The sequence below is a fragment of the Bufo gargarizans genome, chromosome 3, assembly GCF_014858855.1.
Source record: "Bufo gargarizans isolate SCDJY-AF-19 chromosome 3, ASM1485885v1, whole genome shotgun sequence".
Lineage (NCBI taxonomy): Eukaryota > Metazoa > Chordata > Amphibia > Anura > Bufonidae > Bufo > Bufo gargarizans.
The window spans coordinates 454,622,467-454,644,079 of record NC_058082.1 but is presented as its reverse complement, the minus strand read 5'-3'; the positions used below and the strand labels follow the sequence as shown (position 1 = coordinate 454,644,079).

Sequence of the window (21,613 nt, the reverse complement as noted above, 5' to 3'; positions counted from 1 at the left end):
ATACATCCGGCCTCAACAAAACGGAATGACGCCGGCCTAGCCAGTTGGATGCCATATGCACCAAGGCCTGACTGTAAGTACAAGCATCTTCTATTGCCCGAATCCCCACCTCTATGTTTGGAGACTACTTATCCACATATTGTTTTTGGGGGTCATTGTACTTATGTATGTTGCTGTCTACTAAATAGATCAATCTTGTCATAGTAGCTCATAGGGCATTTGTACACTTTTTATCTTGTGTGTTTCAGATGTACCTGGATTTGCCATACGCACTCTAGCTACAGAATCAACCACGTTATTCACCATTAAGTGGTTAGAGGTAGCCAGTACCTCCCTCCTAATAGCCTAGCATAAGCTTAGTTTCTTATGTGGCTGTGAGGTCTCTTCTAAATAGACTAAGTACACTTAATGACCTTCTTTAGTCTGTCCTAAGCCACGGGCGTCCAGTATTACAACACTGACACCTGGTGACTTAGACAACAGCCACTAGTACCAACCCCCGTCCCCTGATGACTCAAGAGGTTGTTAGTACTAGTATTCTTTCTATGTATGTTCCATTTTTGACGAAACGCGTAGGGACATATGAGCGTACCTTTTATTACATCCAGGGACATATGAGCACAATCTCATTTTGCCCACGGTGTTACCACCACCTTTAGTCTAACCAGATTAGGTGTTCCCCTCCCCATCACCCTGACAGGGTCTCTTAGGGACCTTAGTGCAGGGTAAGGTTCCGGACGGGACCACCCCTTGCGGGGCACGGATCCTGTGTTAGGGCAACAGGGTCACAAGTAGGTCAAGTAGGGCGCTACAGGGACAGATGTTCCCCTTGCGGCCCCCTTCTTCATAAGGCATTTCCTTACCTACGAAGTACCCTTCCCTCGGATCGGAACACCCTATCCATGTGCTAGAATAAGAACTTACCTTGGTCGTCTGCATTGCCCGTTCGTCATCAAGCACGGCTTGCCCTGGTACCGGTAAGATCCATCCTTATTTTCTATCCCGACTGGGCTTGCTCCTGCTCTCCAAGCGGGATCCAGGACACCCTTGCCGGGGTCTATTAGCACTTTTTGTGGCACCTCGTGACCCTTGGGGTCCACACAGCCTTATAAAGGGCTCGCCCTAGGGACCCTGGGTACAGTGAGTCACTGCTTTAGTGGCACACCTGTACACAGTACCCGACCGTGTCTGTTTGTCTGTCTTGTAAGGGGACTTTACTTGTTTTAGTCATACCAATAAATATCACGTTTTAATTGTTACTGCCCCTTTGATTTTTCTCTTACGCTTGACAGCAGTACCTTGGGGAGAGGTGCGCCCGCACAGTTCTCACCCTCACAGGACAACTCAATTCTTCTTTCACTATTCTTGTGCCTTGTGGATATGGCAGGTTTCCTAACCACAGGCTTAGATAGGGACTTTTGGCTTAACGAGGCCAAAACAGTCTTTTCAGAGCAAGCCTTCACGCAAAAAAAGTACACCCCCACCTTAAACGGAGCTTTCACCGAACTCACACGCATATATAAGGAGCACATTAGCTCCTGGTGGGAAGTACAGGGCCTAGACCAATACATAAAACAGGGCATAGTACCACGTGGTCTTCGCATATCCCTGACTCCTGCCAATCGCATTAGAAATCCCGACCTACTGAGAAAGGGGGAAAAGGAGGCGACAATAGTTCCCTTAGGTTCATGCAGATACTCTTAGATGAGGAAAGGATTGTTCTTGAACGAGTAGAAAAAAACCTGGGGGATCAGATCGACATTACAAAGAGATTCCATCAAGACCCCGAGTTCAGTAATAAGGAAACACAACTGCAGAATACCATCGAGCGTTATCAGTATCACCTCAAAGAACGCAAACATAGACAGTTCTCCAGAGATTCACAGGACTTTAAAGAAAACAAAGCATACCTTTTTCTGACAAACCCCGATAACCCCCAAAAAACAGATCAATCCTCTACCGAGACCGACATCTCGGATAACGAAAGAGAGAGACAACCCAAAACTAGGGGCCGGGGCCGGGGAGGGTATAAAGGAAGGCGTCGGGGAGGTCGCTATAATACAAACCATTATAGCAATCAACCGCAATATATTCCCCTACCTCACAACCATCCTCCTCATCATCTACTTTTTTAGATCAAGGGATGCATTACCATCTGCGGAATCGCATCAACCAACCCCCGGCAACACAACAGTGTTGACTGACGATAGGCTTGTGATTAATCTGTCATCTCGACCTCTGACTCCAACTGAGGTCAAGATCTTGAGACGGGGCCTATCGTTTGTACCGACCACCAGATTTGACCTATTTCGCTGGACCAAGGATCTCCACCTGTTCGCACGTAAACTTAGGTGGCATAAACACTTCCAACTAAGGGACAAAAAAGAAAGTCGCGAGCTTGGGATACCGGTGGAGATCCTTGGCGATGTTCGTTTTTTGTATAATCTGGATAGCATGCCAAGCAACCCTGAAGGCAAAGGTCCCTTTACTGACCTGAGAAATAAGAGCTCTAAAATGCCGCCCACTGGGGAAATCTCGTGTATTGACGTCTTCCTCAAGCATACCCTAACAGAACTCTCTAACATGGACTCTACCTCCATGAGGTTCAATTGTAGTAAGGGAGAGAGGGGTGCACTACAGACACTAGAGAAAGACAGACAAATAGTGATCAAACCCTCAGACAAAGGGGGCAATGTAGTTGTTATGAACACCTCAGATTACAAAGATATGTGCCTTACTATTCTCCAAGACACCCAGGGATATGAAGTTCTGCCCACCAACCCCACCTGTAGATTCCAAAAAGAACTACTAGACATCCTCACTCAAGCTAAGTCGGACAAGCTCATCAGTGTGGATGAGTTCGCATTTCTCTATCCCCCCCACCCAGTAATGGCGACCTTTTATTGCCTGCCAAAGGTTCACAAAGAGACAACACCTATTAAGGGACGTCCGATTGTATCAGGAGTAGGGAATCTTTCACAAAATGTAGGTATCTACATAGATCAGATTCTAAGTCCTTTTGTACAATCGCTGCCCTCGTATGTGAAAGATACCGGGGATCTCTTAACCAAACTTGAGAATATAGAGATGGAACCGCATTGGCTCTTGGCGTCTATTGACGTTGAGGCCCTGTATTCGTCCATACCGCATGACAGGGGACTGGATGCAGTGGCCCATTTCCTAAGAGCCAGGGGACTACAGTACATTGCACATAATAACCTGGTTTTACAACTTCTACACTATATCCTTCATAGAATTTTTTTTCTCTTCGATAGTCGTATCTTCCATCAGCTCAGGGGCACCGCCATGGGCAGTTCGTGTGCGCCCTCCTACGCGAACCTGCTCCTGGGCTGGTGGGAGGAGACATTGGTTTTTGGCGACACACCTAGAAGGTATTTGGAACATGTGGTCCTCTGGTCCCACTACATAGACGATATTTTTGTTCTGTGGAGCGGGCCAGAGGACGCGTTCACAGCATTCGTTGAGGATCTGAACGTCAATAACATAAACCTTAGGTTTACTTCCGTTATAGTGAAGGATCACCTTCCGTTCCTTGACATCTCCATCTCTAGGGGTGGCGGCGGTAGAGTACAAACAACCATCTACCGCAAAACAACGTCCACAAATTCCCTTCTCAGGTGGGATAGTTGCCACCCGACCCCACTTAAACGGGGCATACCGGTCGGACAATACCTAAGACTCAGACGCAATTGCTCCGATACCAGGGAGTTTAAACGCCAGGCCGATGACCTGAGGAGGCGTTTTCGTGAACGCGGGTATCCAGAGAGGACACTCAAGAGGGCCTACCAGAGAGCGTGCGCTGAAACACGCACCTCTCTTTTACACCCCATTAAGAACCTGGTCAGCGACCCTAGGAGACTAATACGGGTCATAGGGACTTTTGATGCGGCATCTACCAACGTAAGAGAGATCATAGGCCGCAACTGGGGGACCCTCTTGATGGACCCAGACTTGACCACGGTTCTAAGCCCTCAACCCTCAGTGACCTTTAGGAGGGGCACAAACTTGAGAGACAAATTGGTGAACAGCCACTATTGTCCACCTGAGAAACCTAGAACGTGGCTGGACAACCCGGTTAAGGGCTGCTTTAGATGCGGACACTGCAGTTTCTGCGGCCAGCTCACTCAGAGTAAATCCTTCGCGTTGGACCCAGTTGGTCGTGCCTATCACATACGTGATTTTATCAATTGTCGCACCACAGGTGTTATCTATCTTATCACCTGTGAGTGCGGCAAGCGATATGTTGGTAAGACCCGCAGGGAACTGCGCAAAAGGATGGGGGAGCACCTCGGGGACATACGGAATGATAGGGACACTCCAGTGGCAAGGCACATCCAGAACCATCATGGGGGCCGTGCATCTGCGGTGTCCTTCCTGGGCATCGAACATGTCCAGAAACCTCAACGTGGAGGCGATTGGGACAAACGTATACTTCAATGTGAGTGTTGGTGGATTTTTAAATTAAAAACTACTTATCCACTAGGCTTAAACGAACAATTGCAGTTCGGTTGCTTCCTGTGAAAGGACAATATGTATATGCCCCCACCCTATGTATATACCTCCTTCCAGGCAACTCCTACTCATCTGGGTCCCCCCCCCCCTGTTTCTTGGGGATTGGACCCTGGAGGGGCTCATAACTATACTGCTACAACTGACATTTAATCTTGATAGAGTATGCAGCAATTATTTTACATATTGCTGCTTAGTAGCTTGCTTCTGTAATACCAATAAAGATAAGGCTACCTATCGTTAGCCATTGTGGTCTGCCCTGCCGTTAAATATCCACTATGTTGTCCAGAATGGAGGACCTGTCACTATGACCCTCCATGGACCCACTACTTGCGAGTGGCTTGTAGCAGCTGAGTTCAAAGGATACACTCAGCTCCACCCACTCAGCTCTCCGGAGATGCCGCGATCTCCGCCCTTCCAGCGTCAGCCAGCTCCGCCCACTCGGCAGCGCTTACCTGCCTGGTGATGGACGGACTGGGAGATGGGCGCACATAGCGGAGGGACGGCCGCGGCACTCCGGACTGATGACGCGTATACATGTGACCCAGTACGTGGGCCGCGTCATCAGATTGGGACCGCCAGGTCATTTGACTGCGCCTGCGTCATCAGCCTGCGCCACCCATCGGAGAGTGGCGCACGCATGCGCAGCGTCCCCTTACCATTTAAAAACAGTAGCGGCGCGTATAGCAGCGCTGCCAGACGCCATACATCCGGCCTCAACAAAACGGAATGACGCCGGCCTAGCCAGTTGGATGCCATATGCACCAAGGCCTGACTGTAAGTACAAGCATCTTCTATTGCCCGAATCCCCACCTCTATGTTTGGAGACTACTTATCCACATATTGTTTTTGGGGGTCATTGTACTTATGTATGTTGCTGTCTACTAAATAGATCAATCTTGTCATAGTAGCTCATAGGGCATTTGTACGCTTTTTATCTTGTGTGTTTCAGATGTACCTGGATTTGCCATACGCACTCTAGCTACAGAATCAACCACGTTATTCACCATTAAGTGGTTAGAGGTAGCCAGTACCTCCCTCCTAATAGCCTAGCATAAGCTTAGTTTCTTATGTGGCTGTGAGGTCTCTTCTAAATAGACTAAGTACACTTAATGACCTTCTTTAGTCTGTCCTAAGCCACGGGCGTCCAGTATTACAACACTGACACCTGGTGACTTAGACAACAGCCACTAGTACCAACCCCCGTCCCCTGATGACTCAAGAGGTTGTTAGTACTAGTATTCTTTCTATGTATGTTCCATTTTTGACGAAACGCGTAGGGACATATGAGCGTACCTTTTATTACATCCAGGGACATATGAGCACAATCTCATTTTGCCCACGGTGTTACCACCACCTTTAGTCTAACCAGATTAGGTGTTCCCCTCCCCATCACCCTGACAGGGTCTCTTAGGGACCTTAGTGCAGGGTAAGGTTCCGGACGGGACCACCCCTTGCGGGGCACGGATCCTGTGTTAGGGCAACAGGGTCACAAGTAGGTCAAGTAGGGCGCTACAGGGACAGATGTTCCCCTTGCGGCCCCCTTCTTCATAAGGCATTTCCTTACCTACGAAGTACCCTTCCCTCGGATCGGAACACCCTATCCATGTGCTAGAATAAGAACTTACCTTGGTCGTCTGCATTGCCCGTTCGTCATCAAGCACGGCTTGCCCTGGTACCGGTAAGATCCATCCTTATTTTCTATCCCGACTGGGCTTGCTCCTGCTCTCCAAGCGGGATCCAGGACACCCTTGCCGGGGTCTATTAGCACTTTTTGTGGCACCTCGTGACCCTTGGGGTCCACACAGCCTTATAAAGGGCTCGCCCTAGGGACCCTGGGTACAGTGAGTCACTGCTTTAGTGGCACACCTGTACACAGTACCCGACCGTGTCTGTTTGTCTGTCTTGTAAGGGGACTTTACTTGTTTTAGTCATACCAATAAATATCACGTTTTAATTGTTACTGCCCCTTTGATTTTTCTCTTACGCTTGACAGCAGTACCTTGGGGAGAGGTGCGCCCGCACCGTTCTCACCCTCACAGGACAACTCAATTCTTCTTTCACGGATCTGTGGATGACACACTGTTATGGAGGGATCTGTGGATGACACACTGTTATGGAGGGATCTGTGGATGACACACTGTTATGGAGGGATCTGTGGATGACACACATATGGCACTTTATGTTGGTGTTAGTTTCCCCTCATTTCCCAATGTGTTACAGTCATTAGTGTCCAATGATTTTCTCCTGTATTACAGTCATTAATGTGTCCCCTCATGTCCCTGTGTGTCAAAGCAGCAGGCAGGCAGGCTGGCAGCGTCACGTCACTCACTCACTCAGTAACTGCCGGCCTGCCCGCTGCTTTGATAGTGTGTACTACCACAGGTGATTCGTTTAACAAAGCAGCACCACTACAAGGAGATGAACTGTATATACTTTACATGTGAAGACAGCTATGACTGATGTAATGGACTATAGTGACTGCATCGGGCCCCGCCGCCAGTGCAACCGGCCTCCAGCCCCTACTCCCACCCCCTGAGATAGAGCTTTACTGTAACTGGTACATCGTAGGCCGCTATGCCTATGCAGCACAGCACGGTCTGCGAAGTGTTATCCATGTAAGATTTCACTATTCGCTTTATAAGATGCACTGCCATTTTCCCCCTACTTTTGAGGGGAAAAAGGTGCGTTTCATGAAGTTGAAAATACAGTGTATATATACACACATTATAGGGCAATTTACTGCAGCTAAATATATAAGATGAAATCCGTTAGTAGTATTCCTACTATTATATAACAAAATACTAACACACTTTATTACTCTTGCAGATCTTTGAAGGCAATTCTGACTCATCTAGTACAAAAGAAAACCAGTTTAACCCACCAATTGCAGCACGATACATCAGGTTAATTGCTACAAGGTTCACCAATCAGCCTGCTCTTCGCATGGAGTTACTTGGGTGTGAAATACAAGGTAGCAATTAATGTAAATGAAATGCTTGTTCTTTGGACAACTCAGGCATTAGAGACAGAAGAAAATTACAAAATTTTACTTTCACCCTACTTTACTAACTACATTTCCCTAAAATGTATTCTTTGTAGGTTGTTCTGCACCACTTGGTATGGAGAACAATAACATCAAAGATGCACAAATAACAGCTTCTTCACACAAGTCTTCCTGGTACTCAGGTTCATGGTTAGCGTCATTGGCACGTCTTAACAAGGCTGGAAGTATTAATGCTTGGCAAGCAAAGGTATGGAAGTACATAATTGTCCTGTGAGTCTAATGGGTTATTAAATAACATGGGTGAAGTCCTGTGGTTTCATAAATTATATTCCTGGTGCTATATGTGTTTTATAAATAATAATCCTGGTGGCCCAGAGGAGTTATAAATAATATTCCTTGTGGCCTAGAGGTTTTATAATTAATATTCCTGGTGGTCCAAAGGATTTATAAACAGTATTCCTGGTGGGCTAGAAGTTTTTCAAATAATATTTCTGGTGGTCTAGAGTAGTGATGGACGAACATCGGCCGGGATTGTTTTGCGAACGCGCTTTCGCGATCAAATGTTTTGTTCGCGACGGGCCCTATTCACTTTAATGGCAGGCGAATTTGAAAAACCTTCAGATCATATTTGCAGCCACCAAATACAAACTATGGGTGCACAAATAGTTCCACAACATGGACAGTGACATACCAGAGGGGGATCATTGGCAAACATTCCCCCCAAAAATATGTATTTTAATCAGGGGCTATTTTTATGCTTCTTAAAGGCAAACTCTCAAAAATGTGCCCTGCTGCAGCCTAGAAGAATTTTATTTCCTATCGGTTTGATGTATACAAATGTTCAGCACAATTTTTTTTTTACTGAGTCCAGTAAAAAAATGCATATGCTAACATAATTTTTTTTTCTACCATGGAACTGTATGGTGAACAGACGCCACTGTACGGCATCAGTCTGAGGCATCTGTTAACGCATACATTTTTGGTATGCATTAAATGGATGGCAAAAATAGGATGTGAACCCAGCCCTAGTGTCAGAATAAGCACCAGTACACAGCGGAGCAGAGAGGGGAGGGCACCATGTACTGACAGAGCGCTACCTGGTCCTGGTGGTCAGGGATTAGGACTGTGGTTCCCAAGGATCATTTTTCTACTGGGAAATACAGGGCACAGAACAATACACTAGAATCTATATAATTTAAAGGGAACCTGTCACGAGGATTTTTTGCATAGAGCTGGGGACATGGGCTGCTAGATGGCCACTAGCACATCTGCAATACCCAGTCCCAATAGCTCTCTGCGCTTTTATTGTGTTAAAAAACAGTTTTGATCCATATGCAAATGACCGGATATGAGTCCTGTATCCGGAGATGAGTCAAGCGGAAAGGAGCCCAGCACCGCCCCGCGTCCTCCGAATCTCCTCCTTGCTGGCTGACGTCACAGAGCTGGAGCGCCGAAATCTCGCGATGCGCGAGCTAGCGCATGCGCAGTGTCGGCATCATGTTCATTTCCTGTACTGGCATCAGCACAGGGAACGAAACTACGCATGAGCTAGCTCGCGCATCGCGAGATTTCGGCGCTCCAGCTCTGTGACGTCAGCCAGCAAGGAGGAGATTCGGAGGACGCGCGGCGGTTCTGGGCTCCTTTCCGCTTGACTCATCTCCGGATACAGGACTCATATCAGGTCATAGCTATGGGGACTGGGTACTGCAGATGTGCTAGCGGCCATCTAGCAGCCCATGTCCCCAGCTCTATGCACAAAATCCTGGTGACAGGTTCCCTTTAAAGATATTAGCTCTACCCCCCAAATAATAATATAATTAGGTGGTCATTTATTAAATCTATGTTAGGCGTATTTCTGACACAGATTGTGGCGCAAAGGTCCTTAGCACTGCAATCTGCATTTTTTTCCCGCTAATGCCTGGCTTAAAAAAGGATGGTGTGGGCAGGGAAAGGGATAGAGTTATGGCCATCCAGTTATTGGATAGCACCGCCATACATTGAACGGATAATACCTTTGTACAGTGACCGGATAACACCACCATACCATGACCCTGTGACAGCAAAGAACTTTGGATTCTGTGGCTGGAGGTACATTAGGCGGTCACAGGATAAAAATGTAACTGTTGGCCAGTATAGGCCCCAAAAATTAGCTAATAGGCATTCACCTAACAGCCAAGAACTTTGGATTCTGTGGCTGGAGGTACATTAGGCGGTCACAGGATAAAGATGTAACTGTTGGCCAGTATAGGCCCCAAAAATTAGGCAATAGGCATTCACTTGACAGCAAAGAACTTTGGATTCTGTGGCTGGAGGTACATTAGGCGGTAACAGGATAAAAATATAAATGTCGGCCAGTATAGGCCCCAAAAATTAGGCAATAGGCATTCACCTGACAGCAAAGAACTTTGGATTCTGTGGCTGGAGGTACATTAGGCGGTCACAGGATAAAAATGTAACTGTCGGCTAGTACAGGCCTAAAAAATTAGGCATTCACCCGACATAAAAGGCCTTTTATGCCTCTGTATATACATAAGGCAAGGACCATTCTTTGTTCTGGGTGGTGGCGGATATGTGTGGGCTGGCATTAAGAAATTCAATCACAAGTGGTCATCACAGGTGTTGAATTCCTCTGAGATCCAGTCCCCACTGTCGTGAGCTAGGCGAGTGCGCTTATCGGTCACGATTCCCCCTGCTACGCTGAACGTCCTTTCGGACAGGACACTCGATGAGGGGCAAGCCAAGAGTTCCATGGCAAATTGTGCCAGCTCTGGCCACAGGTCAAGCCTGCACACCCAGTAGTCAAGTGGTTCCTCGCTTCTCAGAGCTTCCACATCTGCCGTTAAACCCAATGTCGTCGGACACCTGTCGGTCTAGGCGTTCCCTGAGGCTGGATATGGAGGGCGTCTGTCGATGGGTTGGTTGTAAGATTGATTTCATATCCGAAGTGACCAACACATCTTCAAACCGCCCTCTTTTTGCAGGCGTGGTAGGACTGGTAAGCGCACCTGTTTCGCTGTGGGTGGAAATTCCTCTGCCAGTGCCTGCAACAGCAGAATGCAGAATCTCTCGCAGCAAGGCCTGGAAATGCTGCATTCTGACAGCCATCTGTGATGCTCTGGTAACATGTCCGCCATTTTGTGTTTGTACCAGGAGTCTAAGTATGTTGCCACCCAGTACAGGTCCTTGACCTTTATGCTTTTTATACGGGTGTCCCTCTTCAAACACTGGGGCATGAAGGCCCCCATTTGCACTAAATCGGAAGTGGTGGAGCACCCTGGCTCCTGCTCATCGCCTTGGAGAATGTCGTTCTTGGTCTTCTCCCCCCAGCCACGGACAACACCAGGGATCCCCGAAAAGTTTAAAACCTTGCTCCTCCTTCCACTCCCCCGAACCACCATCCTCCTCTGACTCCTCTTCAGACTCCTGCTGACTTGTCTCAGATGGAGTAGCCCCCCTGGGAATTCATTTAGCATTGTGATTTCCTCATCTTCCAGCCCCTGCTCCTCGACGGCTTGATCAATGACACAACGCAATGCACGCTCCAGAAAGAAGGCGTAAAGTACGATGTCACTGATGCAACTGACCAGTTTGGTGATCTCATCAAATGGCCGCAGAAGTCTGCATGCGTCGCACACGAGCAGCCACTGGCGCGGTGAAAATAAAACAAGCTCCCCAGAACCTGTCCTGCCGCAGAGTTCATATCTATCAAGCATATACAAGGTGGAGTTCCAGCACGTCGGGCTGTCACAAATCAGACGTCTGACGGGCAAGTGGTGTCACCGCTAAATGTCAGCAAGGCGAGCCATGGCCGTGTAAGATCTTCTAAAATGGCCAGAGATTTTCCTGGCCTGCCGCAAGATGTCCTGGACCCCGGGGTATTTATCAACGAATCGCTGCACGACTAAGTTCAGGACATGTGCTATGCACGGCACGTGTATCATTTTGCCCTGTTTCATCGTGCTCAGCAGATTGGCACCGTTGTCACACACCACTTTACCAACTGTCAAATTGAGTGGAGTTAGCCACTGATCGACCTGTGACCGCAGAGCTGAAAGGAGTTCAGGACCGGTGTGGCTCTTGACTTCCGGGCACAACAGCCGCAGCACAGCTGGGCAACGTCTCACCTGGCACGTTGAATAGGTTCTGGGGAGCTTGGGGGGTGCAGTGGAAGAGGCGGTAGCAGTGGAAAAGGAGGAGTCAGCTGAGGAGGAGACAGAGGATGGAGTAGGAGGAGGAGAAGAAGAGGCAGGCCTGCATGCAATCCGTGGCTGTAACACCAAATCCACATGGGTGCCATGGGTTACATGCTGTGATGCATGATATATTAACTTGCCGCTGAACGTGGCCATATAGTTCAGGGATGCCCTTCTGGGAGAAATTTTTCCTTCCAGGGACCTTCCATTGCGGTGTGCCAATGGCCACAAATGGCCTCCGAGTCCACCAATTTATATGGCAGTAGTTGGCAGGCTAGCAGTTCCGACAAGCCAGCGGTCAGCCGTTTGAGCGTCATCATTTTTTTACGCTCAAATATTTGGGCAACAGAAGCCAGCCTTGTGCCAGATGAACGCGACGATGGCATGGTGGAAGGTGGAGTGGAGGACAAATGAGAGGAGAGAGGAGAAGGAGAAGAGGTAGGACGTGGAGCGCCGGGAGTGTGGCTTTGTGGGTTCTGACGGCGTTGCTCCCACTGGGCTCGGTGATGGAAGGCCAGGTGCCTTCTTAAGGTGGTCCGTCCCTAGGTGAGTGTTGGGCTTACTGCGACTTATGCGTTGACAGCACAGGCTGCAGATGGTAACACTATTATCAGCAGCTGACACGTTAAAAAACGCCCACACTGCGGAGCCATGTGCCGGCATTCTGGGAGCGCAAGATGTGACCGTGCATGGTGGATGGCTCACTCAAGATACATTTGCAGTCTGCTTTTTGCCTGTGCATTGCGAGTTCTGCCTGCTTCTCCTCCCTATCTGCTGCTCCGTCTCTCCCTCTGAACTTCCCTGCTCTTCCTCTCTTGTGGGCACCCACGTGACGTCCATCAGCATGTCATCATCGTCACCTTCACCACCACTGACATTAGAGATCTCGAAGTAGGCAGCAATAGCGGGGATCACCCTCCTTGGGCTGATCTGGGTACTGTCGTCAGATCGCTGGGTGGCGGCCGTTGCTACCTCCTCTTCCTCATCTGATGCCAAGAATGGCTGTGCATCAGTAAGGTCTGGGAATGGATGGGAATTCCCAGACCTCCTCGAGTGGTTGTGGTGGTGTCTTTGGGGGGGCACACAGTAGAGAGTAAGGAGGTTGCAGATACAGAGCATGAGGAGGGTGCAGAAGCGGAAGGCTGAGTGGAAGAAGGTATATGGCACCCCTCAATCAGTATTTGGCGGAAACAGGTATGAACGGGTAAACACACGCCAGACAGTGTACCCGGGACAGGGCATCCGCGTTTCCCTGTAACCGGCCTGCCCTGTGTTCCACCAAAAACGTAAAGTTTTGTAAGGACAGAAACCATCGGGTTACCCGGGCATTTCTTTCCTTGGCCTGGCTAATCCATTTGAGAGGGGAGTGGTCAGTCACCAGGCAGAACTTTCTTCCCAACAAATAATAGCGGAGAGACTCGAGTGCCCACTTGATGGCCAGGCACTCTCTCTCCACTATACTATACCTGGTCTCGGCTGGGGTGTTCTTACGGCTGAGGAAGACAATGGTATGCTCCTCCCCGTTGACTTCCTGAGACAGTACAGCACCGAGGCCTACTTTGGAGGCATCGGTCTGTACTATAAACTTTCTTTTGAAGTCGGGCGTCACCAAAACCGGCGACCCACACAGGGCAGACTTCAAAGCGGAGAAAGCCTCTTCCGCCCGATTATCCCAGCGAACGGTCACTGACTTGTGTCCCTTTAAGAGTCCTGTCAATGGCGTGGTCACCATAGCAGAGTGGGGAACAAACCTCATGTAATAGCCCACTATTCCCAGAAATAACTTTACTTACCTAGTGGGGACAGGTCGGGGGCGATTTCTTATCGCCTCTTTTGTTTACTAGGGGTTTGATGACTCCGCGCCCAATGACATACCCCAGGTATTTTGTCTCCTCTAACCATATCGCACATTTTTTCCGGGTTAGGCTACTTTCACACTTGCGTTCGGGGCTCCGCTTGTGAGTTCCGTTTAAAGGCTCTCACAAGCGGCCCCGAACACATCCGTTATGCCCTAATGCATTCTGAGTGGATGCGGATCCGCTCAGAATGCATCAGTCTGGCAGCGTTTGGCCTCCGCTCCGCTCAGCAGGCGGACACCTGAACGCTGCTTGCAGCGTTCGGGTGTCCGCCTGGCCGTGCGGAGGCAAACGGATCTGTCCAGACTTACAATGTAAGTCAATGGGGACGGATCCGTTTGAATTTGACACTATATGGCTCAATTTTCAAACGGATCCGTCCCCCATTGACTTTCAATGTAAAGTCTGGACGGATCCGTCTGAAGCTACTTTCACACTTAGAATTTTTTCTACAATATAATGCAGACGGATCTGTTCTGAACGGATCCCATCGTCTGCATTATATGAGCGGATCCGTCTTGGCGGATCCGCTCTGAACGCAAGTGTGAAAGTAGCCTAAGCGATTAGTCCAGCCTTTCGAAGGGAGTCCACTACAGCCTGCACTTTGGGTAGGTGACTTTCCCAGTCAGTACTGTGGATGACAATATCGTCCAGGTAAGCTGAAGCTTACCAACGATGTGGACAAAGCACAATGTCCATAAGTGGCGGGGTCACCATGCAGACCAAAGGATAAGACCTTATAGTTAGTGATACAGCCCCTCAGGTGTGACGAAGGCAGTTTTCTCTTTGGCCTGCCAGTACCCTTGTGAGGTCCAAAACAGAAAAGTATCGCGCTTGTCCTAACTTCTCGACATGGGATACTCGTCGAACTTGCATCAGACAGAGGGGCCAGAACCTCTTCTCCTAGAAAACCTGTCTGAGTACAGGTTTCCCTATCTTTCCATGGTTTAAGTAAATTCACATGGTAAACCTGCTTCAGCTTTCGCCGCCCTGGCTGGTGTACCTGGTAGTTTATATCTTCAATATTCTCGAGTACCTCATAGGGCCCCTGCCACCTATCCAGGAATTTACTGTCCACGGTCGGCACCAGACCCAAAACCCGATCAGCCGGGTTAAAGATCTCGACCTGACCCAACTCTGGGCTAGCTGAGCTGCCTCTATATGCTCCCTAACAAGAGGCAACACCGTCTCTATCCGATCTTGCATATGGGTAACGTATTCAATGATACTTTTATGTGGAGTAGGTTGTTGTTCCCACGCCTCTTTGGCCACGTCCAAGAGACCGCATGGGTGTCTGCCATATAGCAGTTTCGAAGGGCGAGAACCCAGTAGAGGCCTGGGGTACCTCTCGCACTGCGAACATGAGATAGGGCAGAAGGAGGTCCCAGTCCTTCCCATCTTTAGACACTACCCTTTTCAACATATTTTTTAATGTTTGGTTAAACCTTTCTACCAGACCGTCCGTTTGCGGATGGTAAACGGACGTCCGTACTTGTTTTATGTGCACCAACTTACAGTTCCCTCATCACCTAGGACATAAAATGGGTCCCCTGGTCGGTCAGATCCTCTTTAGGTAGTCCTACTCGGGAAAACATTTCCATTAACTTCATGAATTTGGCCGAGGTATGTCGCAGTGGCACCGCCTCCGGATACCGAGTGGCGTAGTCTAGAATGACTAAGATGTGTTGATGCCCTCTTCGGTACTGGGCCTTTGAGATCCATAGCTATTCGGTCAAACGGTACCTCAATAATCGGGAGGGGACTACATAAATGTGGCTGGGGGCTAGTTATCTGACAGCTCGGGTAAGATTTACAAAGCTCTTCCACCTTTCTGAATATGCAGTAAAACCACTGTAGAATACGATCCTGAGTTTTCTGCAGCCCCAGGTGACCCCGAGAACGTGTTGGTGGGCTAGATCTAACACGAGTTTGCGATATGCCTTGGGGACCACCAACTGTTCAATAGGCTATAGTTGGTTTACCCAATACAACATATCCTGATGAACCACAAAACGGGGAAACACTGCCCCAGGTTGTTGTGGTTCACCATCTACTATTAACACATTTCCCCAGGCTCGGGATAGGGTTGGGTCCCAACGTTGGGTAGTACCAAAATTATCCCCGGAGACATTGAGGTCTGCCAATTCAGGACCCGGCGGCAAGTCCTCCACGTCTCCCACCATCACGCTTAGCGGGGTTGTCTCCCCCTCTTCCACCGAAGTAGCAGTCACCCCTACTGCTGGCTCTTTGGTCTCGGGTTCCCAGGGTTCTGGTCTCCCCCTAAACAGGGCCACTCTGCTAGGGTTACCCCTGTCTCATGGGTATCGGTAATTCTCGTAGCAGGCCACAGTGCTGGGAAGTCTCTCCCTATTATAAGTTCATAGTGTAGATAGGTGGCGATGGCCACCTTGTGGGTCCACCTGCCGGCAACCGTGGACAGAGACACCATAGCAGTGGGGTAGTCTTTTAAGTCTCCATGAATACACATTACCCTGACTTTTCAGCCAGTATACTCAGTGGGCCGTACCAGTGTACCCCTTACCAGGGACACCAGACTCCCTGAGTCCAGCAACACCACCGTTGTTTCCTACTTCCACCTGGCACAAGTGGTTTTTGTCTATAGTCTCTGGGGTACCGGAGGCACACAGCTTCCTGCCATATAATGAGTGGCGGTAGCCATAGTTAGTGTCCATGGGCTCAGCCCGACGGGGACAGTCATTCTTTTATGTGGCCAGCAGACTATCGGAGCTGGGTCTGTAGGGGGTACATCCTGGGCAGGTTTTGTTGGCACAAGTCGCCGGGGCTGGGATGGAGATTTCCGGTGTTTGACTGCCCCCCTTCCAAAAGAACCCCCCTGTAGATTCATGGTAGCCTCATAGCGTTCCACCAGGTCCACCATCTCAAGGGCATTACCAGATACCTGGCCGCTCCAGTGCTGGAGAGTGTATGGCAAAGCCCTCCAGAATACATCAACCAACAGACTGTTCAGCATAGCAGTGGAACTCAGCACGTCAGGCTGCAGCTATTTTTGCAACAGGTGTAGATCATAATACTGAGGTCTCGCGGGTTTAGCCATGTTAAACTCCTACTGATGCACTGGACCAACACATTCACCCCCAGTCTTGCCAGAATCTCATCCTTTACTGTCGGGTAATCGGCCGTTTGATCGTCAGGTAAGTCGAAATACACCTGCTGGGGTCCAGATGCCAGAAACGAAGTGACGACCTCAGTCCATTGATCTCCCTCATGGCCATCTTTTTCGAACACTGCAAGATAGGTTTCGACGTCATCCGAGGGGGTCATCTTGGGGATCGCCGCACCGACAGCTTTCCGGGCATCGTCGACGCTCTGGGATGCTCCTGCCGCCGGTAAAGCCATCACATGTTGTAACAGCAGCTGGTTTGTTTCTTGCTGCTGCTTATTAGCCTCCCGACTTATTAAAATACAATGTATTTATCCCAACATAAGCAATGACAAAAAATGCAGAAGATCATGAGACCACATGAGAGGTGCTACACAATCACTTGCCCAGCAACCGCCTTCTCCTTAATATGTAGCACCAAACTTACAGGCTTGGAGCGCCTACTGTTCTTAACCACTTCAGGACCGCCCATAGGATATAAACGTCCTATGGGCGGTTTTATATCTCTAATTGGATGTTCTAAAATGTTCATTCAGAGATGGCAGCTGCACGCTAATCGTGCAGCTTCCGAGCGGGGGGCCCGCTGTCAGTGAGGGAGAAGGCAGGGACAGTTCCCAGGTGTCCCTGACTTCTAGATCTATGTATACACAGCGCTCAGTAAGCACTGTGTATACAGATCAGGAAGCGCTATGGCCTTCCTGTCCCGGCCCGGTAGTCATGTGACCACCGGGGCCAAGAGAGTGCAGGAGCTGTCGGGTCTTCTACTGACCTCGATCAGCCCTGCACTGAGGCTGTACAGTGCTGTATTATGCTGTAAAGCCTCTCTGGGGGGTGTATTTCCACTGTAACTGGGGCTACTAGTGAAAAAAAAAAAGTGAAGTTAAATGTCCCCCAGAGGTCTTGTATGACCTTACGGGGGACGCAAAGTGTAAAATAGAAAAATAATAAATAAAAAAAGGTTTTATATGTAAAAAAAATTTTTGGGTAATTTAAAAAAAAATGTTAAAAATAGAATAACAAATCTATAAAATAGACATACATCACAAAAAGTGCAACACCAAATGATCAAAAACACGTATGTCCCACAAAATGGTACCAATAAAACCGTCACCTCATCCCGCAAAAAATGAGCCCCTACATAAGAAAATCGCTCAAAAAATAAAAAACTATAGCTCTCAGAACATGGAGACATTAAACCATCATTTTTTATTTCAAAAATGCTATTATTGTGAAATAAATTTAAAAAAAGTATACATATTAGGTAACGCCGCGTTCGTAACAACTAGCTCTATAAAAATACCTAACCCCTCACATGAACACCTTAATAAAAATAAAATAAAAACAGTGCCAAAAAACTGCTCCGATGCTCAAGTCAGGGGGACTGCCTGGCTGAAAATGGAGGTATGTCCTCTGAACCCGGACAACCCCTTTAAGTCCGCAATCAGAATCTAGCAAAGGCACATCAAAATAGTATTTTTTAATGAATTTCCGAGATGATTGAACTGAGGATTTCCTGTCTATGGATGTCTGCATGGCAGCTTAACACTATATTCAGCAACATAGAGTGCAAGCTCTCGAGGCAGGATCCTCTCTCTTTCTGTACCGGTTGTATACTAATTCATGCTAATTTGTATTTCTTATGTAGTCAAACAACAATCAGCAGTGGCTGCAAGTAGATTTCCTTGTGACCAAGAAAATCACTGGACTGATGACACAAGGTGCCAAATCCCTTACAGTTGAGATGTATGTGATGTCCTACATTGTCCAATACAGTGACAATGGAAGGAACTGGAAGTCTTACATGGATAGTTCCACATCAATGGAAAAGGTAACTACAGAGGACTATTTCTGTTTTTTTTTTTTAAACAGTATAATTACACAGTTACATTGTGTATGGACTATACCATTCCGGTTGTAAGTTGTGCCCCTACACATCGTCGGTACTAATCACAGTAGCAGGAACACACACCTGTAAACTGTAAAATCGTGCTCATAATCAGACAAATGCTTCAAAGTTAGACCTCCCAGAGGGGGCCAACTTGTGGTGGAGATCATTCTTACCTGGTACCCGCCACTGGGTTGCTCCCCTTGCATCATGTCACCAGTGGTCGTAATGGAAGGGGAGCAAGTCACCTCTGAGGCCTGTGATTGGCTGCAGCGGCCACGTGTTCCCCCATCTACGGACCAGATAAGCACGATCTCCACCGCGGGTAGGCCACTCTGGGAGGTCTGTCTAGCTCTTGGATAGCTCCTTTAATCATGTCTTACTGCTTTATAAATCATTCATAAATCTTTCCACACATACAATGCATTTGGAAAGTCTTCAGACCCTTTTTTTCATATTTTATTATGTTGTAGTCTTGAGCTACAATTAAAAAATAAATAAAGTTTTCTCTTATCATTCTGCACTCAATACCCGATAAAAAAGTGAAAACAGATTTACTATGACACTTGCAATTTAGTTCTGGGCGCTAAATTGGAATAAGTGAAAATTAAAATGTCCTTTACTTTTACTATTTCAGATATTCAAAGGAAATAGCAACAGCTTTGGATATGCTAAGAATGAATTCAATCCGCCAATATTTTCACGATTTCTGAGGATTATTCCCAAAAGTTGGAACCAAAGCATTATGATGAGGCTGGAAGTGTATGGCTGTGATACATAAATCATTGCACTCTTTGCACTGATTTTTATGGTACCATCAGTTACATAGTTACAAGGGTGGTAGTTTTCAGTATTTCTAAAAACCAGCTACGCATTTGTCATACTTTTCAGTGAATCGAAGGCTCTGAACGTTCATACAATTTCTTCTTTTTGATTATTGAGTTTATTATTTATATCTTTTGTGTTGTTATTATTACATCATTGCTTCTTTCTGAGAATGCTTATTATTCGTGTACCTATTTCTCTACATCTACCAAACATCGTATCCTCCAGCAGAAAAATGTCCTTCACATGGGTTTTCTGTGAGTTTATATCATGAGCATTTTTTTATCCGCAAAAGTGTTCTCCAATAAAAAAAAACGTGTTAATATATATGTCTGTGGTTTCATTTTATTATATTCTCAGGGGCTCCTATGTCAAAAAGACTTGACTACCAGCAGCCCATAAGCAAACCAAGGTTTCTGTTTGGAACACAGCAGTTATATATGGATTAAAGCCACAACCGAGTCAAGAAGGAAGCCCTGTTTGGAGCCCCAGTGGGTGTATGCTCGCAATTTAGCGTCATTTATTCCAAACTGAACAACCACAGCAGAAACCACATTGTGATCTTTACGTGTGAATTTTGCACAATGGTAAACCGCAATTTAGGCTACCGCTACACAAACCTCAAGTTGTGTCATCAAAAATGTACATGGTTTATCTGTGACGTGCTATCCCGCAAGATGCGATTTGGCTATAAAAACTGGCAAACAGGACGCAGTCGCAAGTGACTTACATTGTGGACTATCAGGTTTGGATTTTCAGTAACGGTGATGTTGCGTTTGTATTATGTCATATGACCCCACTGACATGTCTCGCGACCAGAGCCGCCATGTAGCCCAAGTCAGTCATATGTGTAAATTGCACTTTGTTGTGTGTCTTACAGATGCTTGTGTCGTGAGTGGCACTGCAATGATGCTCCCACTGCAGTACCACTCATGGCTACTACTGAATGTATGGTGTTATGCTGTTCTGGAGCTCTGCATCCCATTCAAACAGCTGAATCACAGTCATCATTGCCCTTAAGGTGATATAAACAGTTAACAGATCGTATCTTTCTTTCTGTTTTCTGTGTATCTGATGTTGAAGAAAACAAGTGTGGATGGGGGCGTTCGCCATTAATGGAAGCACCTATGGCCTCTGAAGACTGCTGTTGATCTCTCCTACCATGTCTCACTATAAGAAAGCCCAGTGTCCTTACCTCATTGACTCTGCTCACTTCACTGCCAGGTCCAGGCATGCGCCATACACTGCCCACTGTGGGCAGCTGCATCAGTGAACTGACTGCACATGCCCGACCCCGGCAGTGAAGCGAGCTGGAGTGGGATTTCAAGGAGCAGAGTCAGTGGCACTGGGCTGTCATACAGTGAAACATGGGAGGAGAGATCAATGGCATTCTCCGGAGGACTTGGGCACCTGCATCAATGGGGAATGCCCCCGGGCACTTGCAAGTCATTCGAATATATAAAAAAAATTCAGATACAACCTTTTTTTTATCAGATAGGCCCCTTGCAGACGAGCGCTCCTCCCGCAGCGAGTCTGCAATGCAGCACCTGGCCTGACCTCCCATCGCTGCCGGGGGTCACATAGCATTATATTGATTTATGATGCTATGTAACCCTTACAGTTCTGGAATGTAGGGAGGTCAGGCCGGGTGCTGCGATGCGGACTCGCTGTGGGAGGAACGCTAATCTACAAGGAGCCATACACAGAAAACAGAAAGAAAGGTAAGGTCTGTTAACTGTTCCTATCACCTACAGGGCAATGATGACAGTTCAACATGTGTAAAGTACAGATGCAGCAGAGCTAAACTTGATGGTTAACGCAATAAGTAAAGAATGGCAAGAAAAAGATAACTAACTTTTCAATGTTTTACACTGGCTTTTATCACGAGATAACACATGGCACAGTGTTATGTTGGTTATCATAAACAACTTTAGCTCGGCTACATCTGTAGGTGACAGACTCCCTTTAAAATAGTGAAGAAAAAATAAAAAGTCTTAATTTGTCCTGCGCTGATGTAAATTGCGTCACAATGATTAAGAGGTGCACATTAAGGTCATCCATGTGCCAGAATTTCCCTGTAAGGTCTATGGCCAGTCCGCCATAGATGCCATAAATGTCTAGGATGGGAATACTCCTTAAAGCCTTCTATGTGTAAAACCAGGAAAAGCCCTTTAA

At 47.6% G+C, this 21,613-nt stretch overlaps 1 protein-coding gene across 1 annotated transcript in view; it reads left to right on the top strand.

The window, feature by feature from the left end:
- Positions 1 to 19,765, top strand: part of F5 (coagulation factor V) — a 170,906-nt gene extending 151,141 nt beyond the window's left edge. Inside the window, exons 23-26 of the mRNA XM_044283579.1 lie at positions 7,360 to 7,504; positions 7,633 to 7,784; positions 18,374 to 18,556; positions 19,251 to 19,765. Of these exons, the coding sequence (XP_044139514.1) occupies positions 7,360 to 7,504; positions 7,633 to 7,784; positions 18,374 to 18,556; positions 19,251 to 19,394 (624 nt within the window). The 3' untranslated portion in view covers positions 19,395 to 19,765. The remainder of the gene's footprint in view (positions 1 to 7,359; positions 7,505 to 7,632; positions 7,785 to 18,373; positions 18,557 to 19,250) is intronic.
- Positions 19,766 to 21,613: the final 1,848 nt, after the last annotated feature.